The sequence below is a fragment of the Clarias gariepinus genome, chromosome 23 (assembly GCF_024256425.1).
Source record: "Clarias gariepinus isolate MV-2021 ecotype Netherlands chromosome 23, CGAR_prim_01v2, whole genome shotgun sequence".
Taxonomy (NCBI): Eukaryota; Metazoa; Chordata; class Actinopteri; order Siluriformes; family Clariidae; genus Clarias; species Clarias gariepinus.
The window spans coordinates 22,035,429-22,052,303 of NC_071122.1; the positions used below are offsets into that span (position 1 = coordinate 22,035,429).

The window sequence follows — 16,875 nt, forward strand, 5'->3', positions numbered from 1 at the left end:
TCAGGGTCACGCATCCTAATTGTCACCCTTGGCTTGCTGGCGTCCCCCTCTTTTCTCTCTCTCTCTCACTGTCTCACACACACACACACACACACACACAGGCCACCTGGCAAGGCGACTCATGGCTCAGGCCATCAGGAAACAAAGAGGCAGCTGCAACCAACAACACAGTCATGCCTCACTCTGACTGACCCACAAACACACACACACACACACACACACACACACACACACACACAGCTGTCCGAGGTTTCCAGACACATGACCGGACTTCTGTTTTAAATATAATAAGCCTGATTTTCTTACGTTAAGACGACTGATTCAGGATCAGTGTTCCCTCACCTCCCTGTACAGCTGATCTGGAATCAGCCGGGTCCGTCTGTCTTTACGGCCGGATTTAGCGATTAGAGTGACGGATTGGATTTTCTGATCTCACTCGAGCTGACGCCTCCTATCCAGCTTGCCCAGCTGTCCCCTGTCCATCAATCACATGAACATTATCCAATCAGCTGAAAGAGTGAGTGTTTGTTGTGCTGCTCTCTGGTGGGATGAAAAAAAATTTATGTGTGTGTCCCGGAGTCTGTTTATTACTTTTGTTTACGGACACTCTGGCGCTTTATAACATAACATTGGTGCTGTACGGAGACGTCACTAATGTGGAAAATTGTAAATCTAAGTCTAAATGGACATGATGGCATTTCCATCTCTTGCCTTGAAATCATACACATGTATTTTATAGATCCTACGAGACGCCCGTGGAGCAGAGGTGGCCCAGTGGTTACGGTTTTGGACTGCTGGCCAGAAGGTCCCTGGTTCGAGGCCCGACGCCACCGTGTTGGACCCTTGAGAAAGGTCCTTCAACTTTCCAAGTGCTCAGATCCAATTGGACGTCGAGCTGGCAACCCGACCCTGTAAATAACTGAAATGCCACAGAAATTACACATATAGATGTGCCGGGCAGTATGTATACAGAACATGACATGGTGAGGTGACATGCCCACATTTCTTTATTTAACCTCAAAGACAAACCCACATGTCCTTATCTATCCTCAAACACACCCACATGTCCTTATGTAACCTCAGACACACCTACATGTTCTAATTAACCTCAGACCCACCCACTTGTCCTTATGTAACCTCAAAGACACACCCACATGCCCCAGTCTAACCTCAAAGACACACCCACATGTCCTTATCTAACCTCAAAGACTTACCCACACGATCTTATCTATCCTTAATCACACCCACATGTCCTTATGTAACCTCAGACACACCCACATGTCCTTATATAACCTCAAGGACACACACACATATCCTTATATAACCTCAAGGACACACACATGTCATAATGTAACCTTAAAGACACACCCACATGTCCCTAATTAACCTCAGACACACCCACATGTCCTCGCATAACCTCAAAGACACACCCACATGTCCTTATGTAACCTTAAATACACACCCAAATGTCCTTATATAACCTCAAGGACACCCACATGTCCTTATATAACCTCAAGGACACACACATGTCCTTATATAACCTCAAGGACACACACATGTCCTTATATAACCTCAAGGACACACACATGTCCTTATATAACCTCAAGGACACACACATGTCCTTATATAACCTCAAGGACACACACATGTCCTTATCTAACCTTATTTATACACCCACATATCCTTATGCAAATTCAAAGACACACCCACATGCCCTTATATAACCTTAAAGACACACCCACATGCCCTTATATAACCTCAAGGACACACACACATGCCCTTATATAACCTTAGACACACATCCGCATGTCCCTTATTAACCTCAGACACACCCACATGTCCTCACATAACCTCAAAGACACACCCACATGTCCCTAATTAACCTCAGACACACCCACATGTCCTCACATAACCTCAAAGACACACCCACATGTCTTATATAACTTCAGACACACTTACTTGTCCTTATGTAACCTTAAATAGACACCCACATGTGCCAGTCTAACCTCAAAGATACACCCACATGTCCTTATCTAACCCAAAGGCACATCCACATGTCCTTATCTAACCTCAAACACACCCACATTTCCTTATATAACCTTAGACACACCTACATGTCCTTATGTAACCTCAGACACACCCACATGTCATAATGTAACCTCAAAGACACACCCACATGTCCCTAATTAATCTCAAACACACCCACATGTCCTCACATAACCTCAAAGACACACATACATGTCTTATGTAACTTCAGACACACCCACATGTCCTTATTTAACCTCAGACACACCCACTTATCATTATGTAACTTCAGGCACACCCACTTGTCCTTATGTAACCTTAAAGACACACCCATATGTCCCAGTCTAACCTCAAAGAAACACTCACATGTCCTTATGTAACCCCAAAGACACACACGCCTGTCCTTATGTAACCCCAAAGACACACCCACATATCCTTAATTAACCTCAGACACACCCACATGTCCTTAATTAACCTCAAAGACACACCCACATGTCCTTATATAACCTCAAGGACGCACACATGTCCTTATATAACCTCAAGGACGCACACATGTCCTTATATAACCTCAAGGACGCACACATGTCCTTATATAACCTCAAGGACGCACACATGTCCTTATATAACCTCAAGGACGCACACATGTCCTTATATAACCTCAAGGACGCACACATGTCCTTATATAACCTCAAGGACGCACACATGTCCTTATATAACCTCAAGGACGCACACATGTCCTTATATAACCTCAAGGACACACACACATGTCCTTATATAACCTCAAGGACACACACACATGTCCTTATATAACCTCAAGGACACACACATGTCCTTATCTAACCTTAATTATACACCCACATATCCTTATGCAAATTCAAAGACACACCCACATGCCCTTATATAACCTTAAAGACACACCCACATGCCCTTATATAACCTCAAGGACACACACACATGCCCTTATATAACCTTAGACACACACCCACCTGTCCTTATATAACCTTAGACACATACCCACCTGTCCTTATATAACCTTAGACACACCCACATGTCCTTATATAACTACAAAGGCACACCCACATGTCTTTATATAACTAAAAAGGCACACCCACATGTCTTTATATAACCTTAGACACATACCCACCTGTCCTTATATAACCTTAGACACACCCACATGTCTTTATATAACTACAAAGGCACACCCACATGTCCTTATACAACTACAAAGGCACACCCACATGTCTTTATATAACTACAAAGGCACACCCACAGGTCCTTTCCTAACTTTAGAGACACACCCACATGCCCTCATATAACTTCAAAGACACACCCCCATGTCCTTATACACCCTTAAAGTCACACCCACTTGTCCTTATATTACCTCAAAGGCACCCATATGTCCTTATATAAACTCAGTAAACGTTTGCACGATACGTGTTAAGAATCGGACTGACTCAAATGAATCGCATCAACTTAAATCAAACTCCCTGAATCGATTCTGCATCTTCAATATCTGAAAAACATCTACACTGTACCAGGAGTATTTCTAAACATTCAGCTGATTGCTTGACGTACCGATTCGGCACACGTGAGCAGCAAAAGTTTTTGATCTGAATTAAATTTCATAAAGGTGATGAGCGGAATATAAAGCAAAGAGAACAGCCGTCAGATCTGTACCATCAACACACACTTGGGATATGATGATATATAAATCATTGTACCTCTTAACAGAACATGGCTGTCACCCACTCAAACTCTGAGCGAATTCCCCAGCAGGTCCTTAATGAAAACACACGCGCACACACACACGCCACACACACGCACTTCGTCCACCCACACAGAACACGCTGGTGCACACACTGACAGCCCGTCAGTGACAGCTCTCACCACACGAGCTAGTGCTGGCTGAAAAACAACACACACCCTGAATCCTTTGTTCATCATTATTAAGTCAGTTAAGTGCGTGAGTGTGAGAAAGAGCAAGTACAAAAGTTTGTACCCCCCTCCTCCTCCCCAGCGTATAGCTTCACAATGAACAGACCTAAAGTGAAGTTGAAAAGAGAGAAGAAGAAGAAGAAAAGAAGGATGACTCACAAGGCACAGCATGGCGGTACAGGTTATCCCGTATGGTCTGTTGGAGCTTGTGGTCCTCCGAGGATTTCTGAAACCTCTGGCTGAGGTAGAGCTTGAGGTCCTTAGTCAGCTTATTTCCTAAGAAGCACAGAGAGAAACAGAGTGATTCAGAGAGCTCTAACTTACAAGCTTCTTCAGCAGACTGTATTTAATGTGCGTTTCTTTTCCCACCAGGAGATCACCGAGCCAGGTTACATCATTACATCACTTTAACGAGCTTCCTGAAAAGAGTTTTATTTTACATTTATTGATTTGGCAGCTGCTTTTATTCAGAGCGACTTGGCAGAATGTGGTCGAGGAGCAGGCAGCGATGCACGCCTACAAGCATAAGCTTCCTCAAACTGACCAACAACAACAAGTGCAAGACAGCTGAAGGAGGAAAAACTGAAAGCGCCAAAAACTAATTAAACTCGAACACAAAGTTATAAATAAAGGCAGAGCGACTGAGTGAGATGCAATGACCACGCAAACGCAGAAGCAAAGCAATGTGACTACCTGCATTTTTACTAGAATTTATATTTAAAGATATTAGATTTATAGAAATTTACTAGCAGGAATATGTTTATTCAAACACGAATACGTTTGCCTGACGGTCAGATGAGTAGCTATTCTATAACTATTCTAGTGAACGGAAGTGAATCTCCATCACGATCAAAACGATTCACGTGGTAACGATTTAGCAAACCTTAGACACACCCACCACCAGGCAGTCTAAAGACGCACCCATCAGCCTGCAGTCTAAAGACACGCCCATCAGCCTGCAGTCCAAAAACACGCCCATCAGCCTACAGTCCAAAGACACGCCCACTAACCTGCAATTCAGACACACCCACCAGCATGCAGTCTAAAGATATGGCCACCTGCTTTAGGTCTAGACATGCCCACCTGCTTTCAGTCTAGACACGCCCACCAGCAGACTACTCCATCTATTTAAACGAGTAACGAAATCATTTATTTAATTCAGTTTTTCCTGACGGGCTTTGCTGGGTTTCTGCTTCATGATAGTGGTACGTTTATATACGTTTCATGATAGTGGTACGTTTATATACGTTTCATGATAGTGGTACGTTTATATACGTTTCATGATAGTGGTACGTTTATATACGTTTCATGATAATGGTACGGCTTATAATATCGCTACTTTTCTGCCTTAAAACATTTGTGGGTCAGATTTGCAGTTATTTCTCTGCTGAATCGGTGTGGCCCTTGTTAGAGCGGTGAATCGATTCCATCGTGATGATCGACTTCTCTCTCATCCACAGAAGCGCAAACCTGATCAACGTCTGCCCTAGATGGTCACGTGATCAGCGGAATCCTTGAATGAATGAACTTAAAAGGAATCGTTTAACTGAGCGTAATCCAGGTCAAAGGTGAGCGATGAGGTGAAAAAAAAAAAAAACTCTGCAGGTGTGAACAGTAATGAGCGCAAAAACACCACCAAAGAGAACTCTAAGGCCAGAGCTTTGGCATTGAGACACAGGGAATAAATACACCACACCATTTGGATCCGCAAGCACTAATTAGTTGAAACATAGACGCGTATTCGTTAGCGTATGGTGCTGAGCCGTCTGAGCCAAATGACCGACGTGACCTATGAGGAAAGTCTCTGTAACTAAGGCGAGGCTCATCATTTCCACTTACCATTACCAACGGCTCATCGAATTAGCAGCGCTGAAGGAAGCCGTATTTTGTATTAACTCGCCTCTCACGAGACTTCAAGCAGCACTGAATCCGTTACCATAGAAACAAGCTAGGCTTATCAGCAAGCTGACTATCCTCTTGTTTGAAGATGTGGAGCCTTTAATCAAATAGCTTTGGTCAATAAATATTATTCTACATGGCACTGATCAGTCAAATCAAATATTATTCAATATTCATACAAACAGAAGGGGATAAGTTCCATTTTTAAATATTATTTTTACCCAAATAATTAATAAACTGTCTCAAATTATATATTTTCTACAGAAACAGGACTCTACTGATATGGGCAATGTCATGGAGACCAGTTTTAATAAGGTAAAAAAAATAAATTCCATGGTGTCCCAGAAGGCTGTACATGTGTCCAGACACACACTTCTAACGCTGGTGTACTTTAATAAAAAAAATGACATAATAATATCATAAAGTGTTTTATTCATCTTTTAAAAAACAAGCTTGTTCATATTATCACTGGTGCTTTACATACTGTATGCACTGTATACACACACACACACACACACACACACGCGCACGCAAACACACACACGAGACATTCCAACAATAGTGCAGTCACACACACAACATCCTGACCATCCAGGCTGCAATGTAGACTCGCCCACCTGCCGGCAGTCTAGACACGCCCACCAGCATGCAGCACAGACACGCCCACCAGCATGCAGCCCAGACACGCCCACCAGAAAGCAGCCTAGACACGCCCACCAGCATGCAGCCCGGACACGCCCACCAGAAAGCAGCCTAGACACGCCCACCAGAAAGCAGCCCAGACACGCCCACCAGCATGCAGCCTAGACACGCCCCCCAGCAAGCAGCCCAGACACGCCCCCCAGCAAGCAGCCCAGACACGCCCCCGAGCAAGCAGCCCAGACACGCCCCCCAGCAAGCAGCCCAGACACGCCCCCCAGCAAGCAGCCCAGACACGCCCACCAGGACACAGTCTAGACACGCCCACCAGCACGCAACCTAGGCACGCCCATCACCCTGCAGTCTAAAGACATGCCTTTCAGCCTGCAGACTACACGCGACTACCAGCAAGCAGTCTAAACACACACCCACCTGTTTTCATGCTAGACACGCCCACCTTCCTGTAATCGAAGACATGCCAGGCTTTCAGTCTAAAGGTACTCACATTTGCCTCCTGCTCACCTGCTTTAAGTCTCATGACACACCCACTTGTCTACGGTCTAAATATACACTAACCAATCTGTAGTCCACACACACACACACTCATATGTTTGCAGTCGTAAGACACGCCCACCTCTGCAAAAAAAAACAAAAAAAAAACTGTTGAATGAAACGCTCTGCCCATAGAGACGAACACTCGACAGCCTTGAACGGGAGCCGAACGACGCAGCTTTTAACACCTAGTGCTACACTTTCTTTCACACTCGTGCCATTACCTGGCAGTGTGCGCGCGTGTGTGTCTGTGTGTCACTGTGTAAGCTACACCATAGCAGGCCATGTGAAGAATTTCCCACCCTCGGCTCGACCATCTGCTTCTAAGACACAGATCGCTCACCCGGCGAAGAGATGGCGACGGCCAAATGGTGTTTATGTGTTAATGCCAGTCCCCTGGGTGCTCGGTCCAACGCCAGCCCGCTTATTAACACGCACAACACGCCTCAGACTGGAACAGTCAGGAGCTGAAATAAAGGCTGGGTCACAGACGGGAATGTGGAGCAGCCGCTCTGCTGAAACCGAGCTCCCTGAGTTAGGAGGGAAAAAAATTATATATATATATAAAGCAAGGGTGTGGAACCAGTTCCAAAGCTTTTTGAGGTTCCAGTGACTGGGATCTGAGAATCGACTCAGGGATTGACTGATCAGGAGTGAGAGGAGGAAAAGAAAAGAAAAACAAAAATGATGATGATGCATACTTGGCACTGGAATGCTGAGGGACATCCCTGCTTCTAAACAGCTTCTTTTTTTTTTTTACCACTTTATAAAGGAAATTGCATCAGTTCTCGGTGCCCTCTAAGTAATTCTGTCGACACTCATGTTGCCTTCATCTCCCAGCCGTCTGTAGGCCTGGGCTAACACACTTCCTTTAATCTGATAACATAATGCAACGGTGACAGGGTTTTGTCTAAAAGGAGTCGGCCAGGGCAAGTCGACAAGGAATTGTTTAAAACTGCATTAGCACGTCGGGAACGAGTAATCCGTCTCGTGAAATCCGCCCGGCAAAAACCGATCTGCGTCTTGGAGCGACACGGGGTCTGCTGGAGCGAAGGAGGCGAAGGAGGCTGTTGCCATGGCAACACCGAGAGCCGGATCAGTAGTAAACAAACCTGCAGGCTTTAAACCAGATGATGGAGGCTTCGGCGTCGGCTTCTTTATTGCCCTTGCACAGGCTCGGGATTTGGATGCCAGTGTTCTGGGTTCAGACCTTTGTTCTTTAGTCTTGTGCTTGAGCTTGAGCTGCCTGTTTGGTGCAGAGATGAGATGACAGGTCTAAAAATCAATCAATCATCGCACGCTCCCATCAAACTGCGTAATTTCTCTTGAAAGTATTTGGAAGATGAAAACTGTACCATCATCCGAATAAAGTTTTCAGATACAAAGTGACGCCCAGCCGGGTCAGAACGTCTCAGAATCCAAACGAGCAACTGATTACAACGAGGCCTTGTGGTTTACACAATCCTGAACTCATGGCTACAAGCTAACAAGCATGGCTATTACAGTATTCTTCGACTTGCTGTTTCAAAAGAGAAAAGAAAAAGCCTGGGTTTTATGAGAAGAGAGACATTCTTTCAAAGACATGTTACCTTTTAAAGTAACTAATTACATTACAAAATTACTGTCTTTTCACACACACACACACACACTTACAGATTGGGAATGACTGCTGTCTCGCTTACGGATTACATAAATTGTCGTAATAACAGATTACATTTTTGAAAATATAACTAAATAACTGAGTACTTAAATGGCGGACCTAACACGTTAGATTACTCGTTACATCAAAAAAAGTAATCCAAGTACTTTAACGTGTTACTCGTAACGCGTTACACCCAACACTGGACATTCCACAACATTGCAATGCAACAAAAAGAAGTATTTGAAAAAAAATAATAAATTAACACCACCCTGACGCTCATTAGTTTCCCTTTAACAGCATCTAAACAGACACTTACTGTATAATAAAACCTAGTTGCAGTTTGATTTCAGCTATTTTATGCACTACTCCAAGTAACTAAACATGTGTATGAGAATTCAACACTCAGACACAGAGTGTCTTCTGCCGTCTGCTGGAATTTGATACGGACCAGAACGAAGAGTCAATCACAGACTCGGACAGCCCGATTCCTGGATCAGACACATCGTCTTTCCTATAACGCAACTATTCCCAGTGCGTGCATTTATCTCTGTGCTGGCTTTCCTAACAGCTTAGGGGGAAAAAATATATTAAACCTGATTAGCTAGACACTGGCCTCGTTTTCCAACGAATACACCTTGCAGTAGTGAATGCACTCTGAATGCACTGTGTCCTACTGTATTTGAGTAATTAGGCCTGGAAAAAGAATGAGAGACAGAAGAGAGCGAGAGAGAGAGAGAGAGAGAGAGAGAGAGAGAGAGAATGATTACGCTCCAGTTATGACTGTGTGTGGGAGTGAGAAGGATTTGTTGGAAGTATTATATACACACACACACACACGCGCGCGGATGTGTCGATGTGATTTTTACAGTAATTCCTCATGTCGGAGATGTTCGTAACCCTGGATATACGCCACGATCACATCATCAAACATCACAAGGAACAAGCTGAAGCACTGACTTCTGTAATCTACTGTAATTTATTACAACCTTCACAATGGTGAGGAAGTTAAAATAAAGTATAAAACACTACTTAAAGTTTATTACATTCCAACTATTTTTGTTTTTATTTACTGGTTTTCTTCAACTTGTATAAGTGATGAATCTTTTTTTTTTTAGTCAAAATAAATGTAAAATTTCCAATAAACAGACCCCCAACACATCTACATACAAAAATCTAAGCTATAGTTCCAGCAATGAAAATATTCCAAAGCAGCCGAGGACAAACAGAATAAGCAGCTCACCTCTCATATCTACTGGTCCGAATCGTTCCTTCTTTTGTCACATGACTCCCATAGACGCTGTGCTGTACAGCGCATCACACACTATTAGCGTCTGTGGGAGTCACGTGACAAAACAAACGACAGACTCGTAACGGAAGACTATGAGATGAACCGCTCATTTCTGTTTACTGTAAGTAACATACGAAGGTTTTGCGATGCTTTGCGCATGCACGGCCAGTAGAAAAATGAACAAATCACTCTTCGAGTCGTGTTAAAGACTTGTTTAAAAAGAATGAATCGTTCACGTTTGAGCAAACATTAAGGAAGTTCCTGGGAGGCCAGCGTGAAGTTTCAGATGTGAAGGAGGCGTTCTGATCATGGATCCGGCGTACTGAGAAGACTTTCTACCTTGGTGGGGTCCAAGCACTAGTGAAACACTGGGCCGTAAGTACGGTTCATCATGATTCACGAGTTTTGGCGCTGTGATTAGGTTTCCATCTCTTCATGCGTCGGTCCTCTCATAGTCAAACCACATAGGTGAGATAGGGGTATAACAGCAGGAATAACAGAGAGGGGCGGGTTATCGGGGGCGGGGCTTGTAGGACGACTTTCACAACACACACAAACTGATTGGGAATGACTGCTGACTGGCTCACAGATTACATAAACTGTCTGAATGAATGATACAATTTTTAAGAATATAACTAAATAACTGAGTACTTAAATGGCGGCTCTAACTCGTTAGATTACTCGTTACATTAAATAAGTAATCCGAGTACTCTAACGTAACTTGTTACACCCAACACTGATTATAACTGTGTTCTGTTACTCTGGATAATCAAAAGTCCATGTTGAACGCCCGTTCTATTGTAGTTATAAATTCATTATCAGGACCTTGCGACTTTTAAGGTGGAAAATCAACAAGAAGCCTTGTGACCTTTAACTCTTTCGCTTACAGTCTGATTACAAGGATGACACAAAATCAAATAATATTTATTTTAAAAAAAAAGGTATTTTGAATAAACCAATGTGATTTTATGCTTAAACACAAAAACAACTTATTGACAGCCGGCTTACGGCTAAGAACCTCCTACAAAAGTAATTAAGCAGTCACATCTCAGCTTTAATCATAAGTGGTCTCAAATTTTCCTTACCAACAATAACTTTTTATAAAATGTGTGTGCATGTGTATTTCAAAGATATATGAACGCACACACACTTTATAACAAAACTAACATACATACTGGTCCTATATAAATAGAACCAATATGTATGTGTTTATTGTACAGCTGCTATACTGAACGAACACACACACACACACACACACACACACACATTATACAAGAAATTCATTTAATCTTGCATTGCTTTCAGCAATTCCTCCTTATCCAAACACACACACTTACACAGAGCAAGTGGATCGTGTGTGTGTGTGTGTGTGTGTGTGTGTGTGTGGTGTAGTCTCTCTCCGGGCCTAATTACCTGCGTACGGTGGAACGGCGTGTTCAGTGTTACTGCCGTTTACACCTCCCTCCTAGCTGTCCTGCAGAAAAACCCTCTAGAGTCCTGAACACGCCGTGGCGCACTACCAAGTGCACTTCAGTTCTCACAAACGCAGCAGAATAACAGCCTGCAGTCCTTAAAATAGGCAAAAAAAAAGTCATCCTGCGAGTGAAAAAACGTAGAGATGCTGCTTTTACTTTTTTATTTTCTTAAAAATTTTTTTTTACCTGAATAACTTGGCAACCGCCTGAGACTTGTTCAACACACTTCTTAATTAACGTCTGGCTGACGTGAGGTAGTGCGCATTAACAAAAAGACAAAAAAAAAACAAGTGAGTTCTTCCTTCTGTCTCTGCACCAGGTGGCGTCACACGAGGCTATTTATAACAATTTTTTTTATGTCATTTAGAAGACAGATGACGTCGTCCTCCAATTAAATTGCCAAATACTGTAAAAATCCGATCACAGACTGGTCACCAATGTGTGTGTATCTCGTTCCTAAACCCCGGTACAGACGATGGAACAGTGGAAATGGCTTGTACATGCAGACCGTTTAGACCATCGTTAACTCCTCGTAGAGTATAAAGTGTGTTATGGCTCGAGTAACTCAGTTTTATTATCGATCTGAATGTTCTCATCGTTAACGACGTGAAGGAAATTTTACTTCTTCTGAAGGAAAGATAAGTGTAGGTAGTAGGGTGCTGGAGTCGTTCAGTAAACTAAAGTAAGTAGTAGCATGAGTAGCGGTAGTAGTAGCAGTACTGGAAGTAGCAGGACCAGTAGTAAGAGTAGCAGCAGAATTATTAGTTACAGGAGTTGCACTATTAGCAGTAGTAGTTACATAAACATTGGTAGTTACAGCTATAGTACAGTATCAGCAGTAAGAGCAGTTGCCATAGTAACAGTAGTAACACAAGCAGCAGTAAGAGTAGCAGTAGAAATAGTAGCACCAGTACTAGTATCAGAAGCAGAAACGGTAGTAAAAAGAGCAGCTGTTGCAGCAGTAATGTTAGTTGCAGTAGTTGCACTAGTAGCAGTATTAGTAAAGAGTCAGCAAGAGCAGTGGTAGTTGCAGTAGTAAGGCCTTGTTCACACGGGCGTTAAAATCGAGCGTTTTTTCTTGCGTTCGTAGCGTCCGGTGAGCGCGGATCAAGTGGCGAGTGTTTTCTACACATAGGAGTCAATGAGAGTGTTCACACGGGCTTTGGTAACGTGCGTTTGTCCGGCTGCGTGTTTATACGGCATCAAAAAAACGTTGCATGGCGTTCAAATCCCAACGAACGCAAGGAAACTGCTTCTAGTGCGTCTTCAAGTTCATTTTACGCTTCAGAGGACCGGATATATCCCATGATCCTACATGCTATACATAGGGAAATGTGGAAAAAGGCTAAATAAAATGAAATAAATTGTTGAAAAACATACGCGGAAATTTTCGCATTTCTTCATTAACCACAAAAAAAAACTTCCTTTAATCCGACGTTGTGCAGTCAGAGAGTGAACCCGGTAGCGGCGGGGTTTCATATCCAGTTTCCGGCACACTGCCCCCCACAGGTTAACACACAAACTACAGTTTGGGCTGCAGGCTGACGTTAGACAGAGACAAACGAATGCCGGTGTAGAAATCAATCGAGCGCCACTACAGAACACAACATAAACGTCTAGGACGTTCAGAGCACAATTGTTTATCCAAAAATCTTACGCCCGTGTGAACAAGGCGGAACAGTTGCAGCAGTAACAGCAGCAGTAGTACAGTATTGGCAGGAGGAGCAGTTGCCCTAGTGACAGTAATAGTTGCAGTAGTAACAACAGCAGTAGCAGTAACAGTGGCAAGAATAACACAAGCAGTGGTAGCAGAAGTAGTAACAGTTGCAGTAGTAACACAAGCAGTGGTAGCAGAAGTAGTAACAGCAAAAGTAGTAACAGCAGCAGTAGTAGAAGTAGTAGTAACAGCAACAGTAGTAATGCAAGCAGTGGTAGCAGAAGTAGTAACACAAGCAGTAGTAGCAGATGTAACAGTAGCAGAAGTAGTAGCAGAAGTAATGCAAGCAGTAGTAGCAGAAGTACTGTAGTAACAGCAGTAGTAGTAATGCAAGCAGTAGTAGCAAAAGTAGTAACAGCAGCAGTGGTAATGCAAGCAGTGGTAGCAGAAGTGGTAACGGCAGCAGTAGTAGCAGAAGTAGTAACAGTAGCAGAAGTAGTAGCAGTGTTAACACAAGCAGTAGTAGCAGCAGCAGTAAGAGCAGTAGCAGCAGATGTTGTAACAGTAGCAGCAGTAGTAGCAGTAGTAACACAAGCAGTGATGGCAGAAGTAGTAACGGCAGCAGTAGTAAGAGTAGCAACAGTAGTAGTAACAGCAGCAGTAGAGGTTGCAGCAGTTGCACTAGTAGCAGTAGTAGTTGCAGTAGTAAAAGTAGCAGCAGTAATACTAGTAACAGCGGCAGGAGTATTAGTTGCACTAGTAGTAATAAAAGCAGCAGTAGTAGCAGTAACAGCACTAGTAGTAATAGTAATAACAGCACCAACTGAAACAGCAGCAGTAGTTACAATATTAACAGGGGACATGGTACCTGTAGCCGTAGTAACAGCAGCAGTTGAAGTAGCCGTAATATCAGTAATATCAGTATGAGTCGTAGTAGAAGTAGAAGTTGCATTCATCTCCTCAAACCAGTGTACAGTCAGTGTACAAGTGAAAGTGTCTGTATTTCTACACATGTATATAACATGTAGTTAAACGCGGCGTAACTCACAGGACGGCGGCCATCGTGCTTTACACCACTGTTCACTATTAAAGCACATCGTTTTCACGTGTTTCAGTGTGAAATATATCTGTATTTATTTGTGTTAAACAACAGTTTCGGATCTTTGCGTAACGGTTCTCACATGAACTGTTTAATATGAAGCGTTACTTTAAAAATCCCAGAGAGAGTCATGAGGTCGTTATTACGGAATTCACACTGTGTGTAAGTGTGTGAGTGTGTGTGTGTGTGTGTGTGTGTGTGTGTAGGGGTTCATCACTGCTGCCTGCTGCACAGTCTATATCGCAACCTCGTCACCATGGCAACCCTGCGCCGACCAGCTCGGCTGCTCTGCCTGTGTGTTTGAATCTGCTGCACCCTGCTGGTGGACTTTATGTTCGCTCATCATATATACATACACACACACACCTAAAATTAAGTACAGGTGCATATACACACATACGTCATACAAAACATGCTGACTAACACTCAGCCATATGTGCCCACACACACACCTCATAAATATTACAAGATGGATAAACACACCACACACACACACACACACACACACACACACACACACAGATCAGATGTATAACGTTAACACCGCTGACGGGTGACGTGAATAACACCGAGGCATCTGTTACAGGTTGGGAGACGTACTAGGCAGAATGTGAACAGTCATCAAGTTAATGCATTATAAGCAAGAAAAATGGACGAGTGTAAGAATGTGAGTGAGTTTATCAAATGCCAGGGTCAGGGTGTCCACAATGACCCGTGTCCACCACCAGTAGACACGTGAGCATCAAATCTGAACCATGGAGCAAAGAAAAGAAGATGGTGAGGTCATTTCTTCGGCAGCACCAAAAAAGCGAGTACACCCCTGTGAAAAATTTCGGCAGACATTCTTAGCATATCTTCTCAAAGGACAATAATACAGAAGTGAAACTTATCTATATATATTTATTTATTTTAGAGATTGACCGTCTCATTATTGTCAAAATAGCTGGCAACAAAAGCTAGAACACCCTACGTGAACAACGCCGGGCTGTACAACTTTAACCATGCAAAGTCACATGTTCTGTTCATCATGTTCATGTTTGTCGGTGTCCGAGTACGTCTCCAGACCCGACCTCTATTGAGCACCTGTGGGGCGTCCTCAAGTGGAAGGTGGCGAAGCACCGTGTGTTTAACATCCGGCAGCTCCGTGATATAATCATGGAGGAGTGGAAGAAGATCTCAGAAACCACATGTAACAGCTCTGGTGTAACTCCAGGCCCAGGAGGATTAAAGCTGTGGAAGAGATGGCATCAGGATGGAGAAAGCCGTGGGAGTTTGACGCTCCGGGCGATGTTCTGCTGGAAATCTTTGCGCTCTGCCATTCACGTAGATGTTACTTCGACACCCACAACCTACTGAACCTAAGCTTTGTGGAAATGGTGTTCCTGATCTTTTAAGTAGCACCCCTGAACGACTCCACACACATTGTTCAGGAACGGTTTGATGAAAAGTTCTAGATGTTGGCCTTTAAGTTCTCCTGATCGGAATCTTACTAACTGAGCATCTGTGGTTGACGTGCCGAAGAAATAAACTCATCTGATCCATCACAACTTCAGTTCATGACATTAAATATAGACAGCATTTTCAGTTTTGTTTCGCCTAAAAACCTTTCACTTTTGACCCGAATTCTATAACCGATGGACACCGATGTGTCTTATCCATTTAAACTGTTTCTTTAGTGTACTGAAGCTCTGCGGACGAACACCACAGCTCACTCTTACGACACGGGAAGTCGATTCTCGCTCTCGAATTTATGGCATGATTGAAGTAACAGGAGGAAACATTTCCTCTAGAGAAATCTGAGCAACAGGAGAAAGCGAGGGACAGCTACTCTCTCTAGTGGCAGAGGAAATTGTTTACCACTCTGCAGATTGCTTTTATCGATCTGAAGCCTTCTTAGCAGAAATATGCTCCTGAGCATTCGTCTTGGACAAGCGGCGCTGTCATCGGCACCGTCTCAGACAGACTCACTGAACTGTCCGAGCATCCGGGTCAACGCCGTCTTTTGTATCGAGAGGAGCATGGACGGACGAGACGGGAGTGCAAATATATATATATCTTGAGTAGTTTTAATGGGCTGCTTCGTGTTCCGTGGACTGGAGCTTCTGGGTTCTTCCCAGCATTTTGGTCCTTTTGAAAATAAAGGAAACTTTGTTTCTTGTTATTACTTGTTTAGAGTCCAGGTCTGATGTAAGCGCCGGAGAACGGAGACTCGTTTGTTATCCTGATGCGTTTGTAATGAACTTGCAGAACCAGTCTGTTTTCACTGCAAGCAAACCGGACAGTTCCACCAGCACACAAGAACTGCGAGGTTAAACCTTAATCAAGCGAGGCGCCATGCCGAGGCGAAGCTGAGTAAAACTCATTAACCCGGTTTCGCCGTCCATCCATCAGCACTAAACGACTCCTTTAAGACCGAGGCCTGAGAGGAACGACCGGAGAGAGCGGATTAGCGCCGTGCCGAGGAGTCGTGCGTGCTCCGTCCTCGGCGAGAGCCTAAACGAGATGGATTTGCACAGACCTATTGATTTAGTGCCATTACAAACGCACAAAGAGAGAGAGAGAGAGAGAGAGAGAGAGAGAGGGAGAGCGCGCGGCCTGTGATTAGCTCTCAGGTGGCTTTCATCAGGCTCGACAGCTGGTTAACCGCAGATGAGGGTGTGTTTA

General features: G+C 43.7%; 1 protein-coding gene across 9 annotated transcripts in view; it reads right to left on the reverse strand.

The window, feature by feature from the left end:
• magi1b (membrane associated guanylate kinase, WW and PDZ domain containing 1b) overlaps positions 1–16,875 on the reverse strand; it is a 158,602-nt gene that overhangs the window by 92,077 nt on the left and 49,650 nt on the right. For all 9 annotated transcript variants that reach the window (XM_053483963.1, XM_053483960.1, XM_053483962.1 and 6 more), the window contains exon 2: positions 4,120–4,236. In XM_053483963.1, the coding sequence (XP_053339938.1) occupies positions 4,120–4,236 (117 nt within the window). The remainder of the gene's footprint in view (positions 1–4,119; positions 4,237–16,875) is intronic.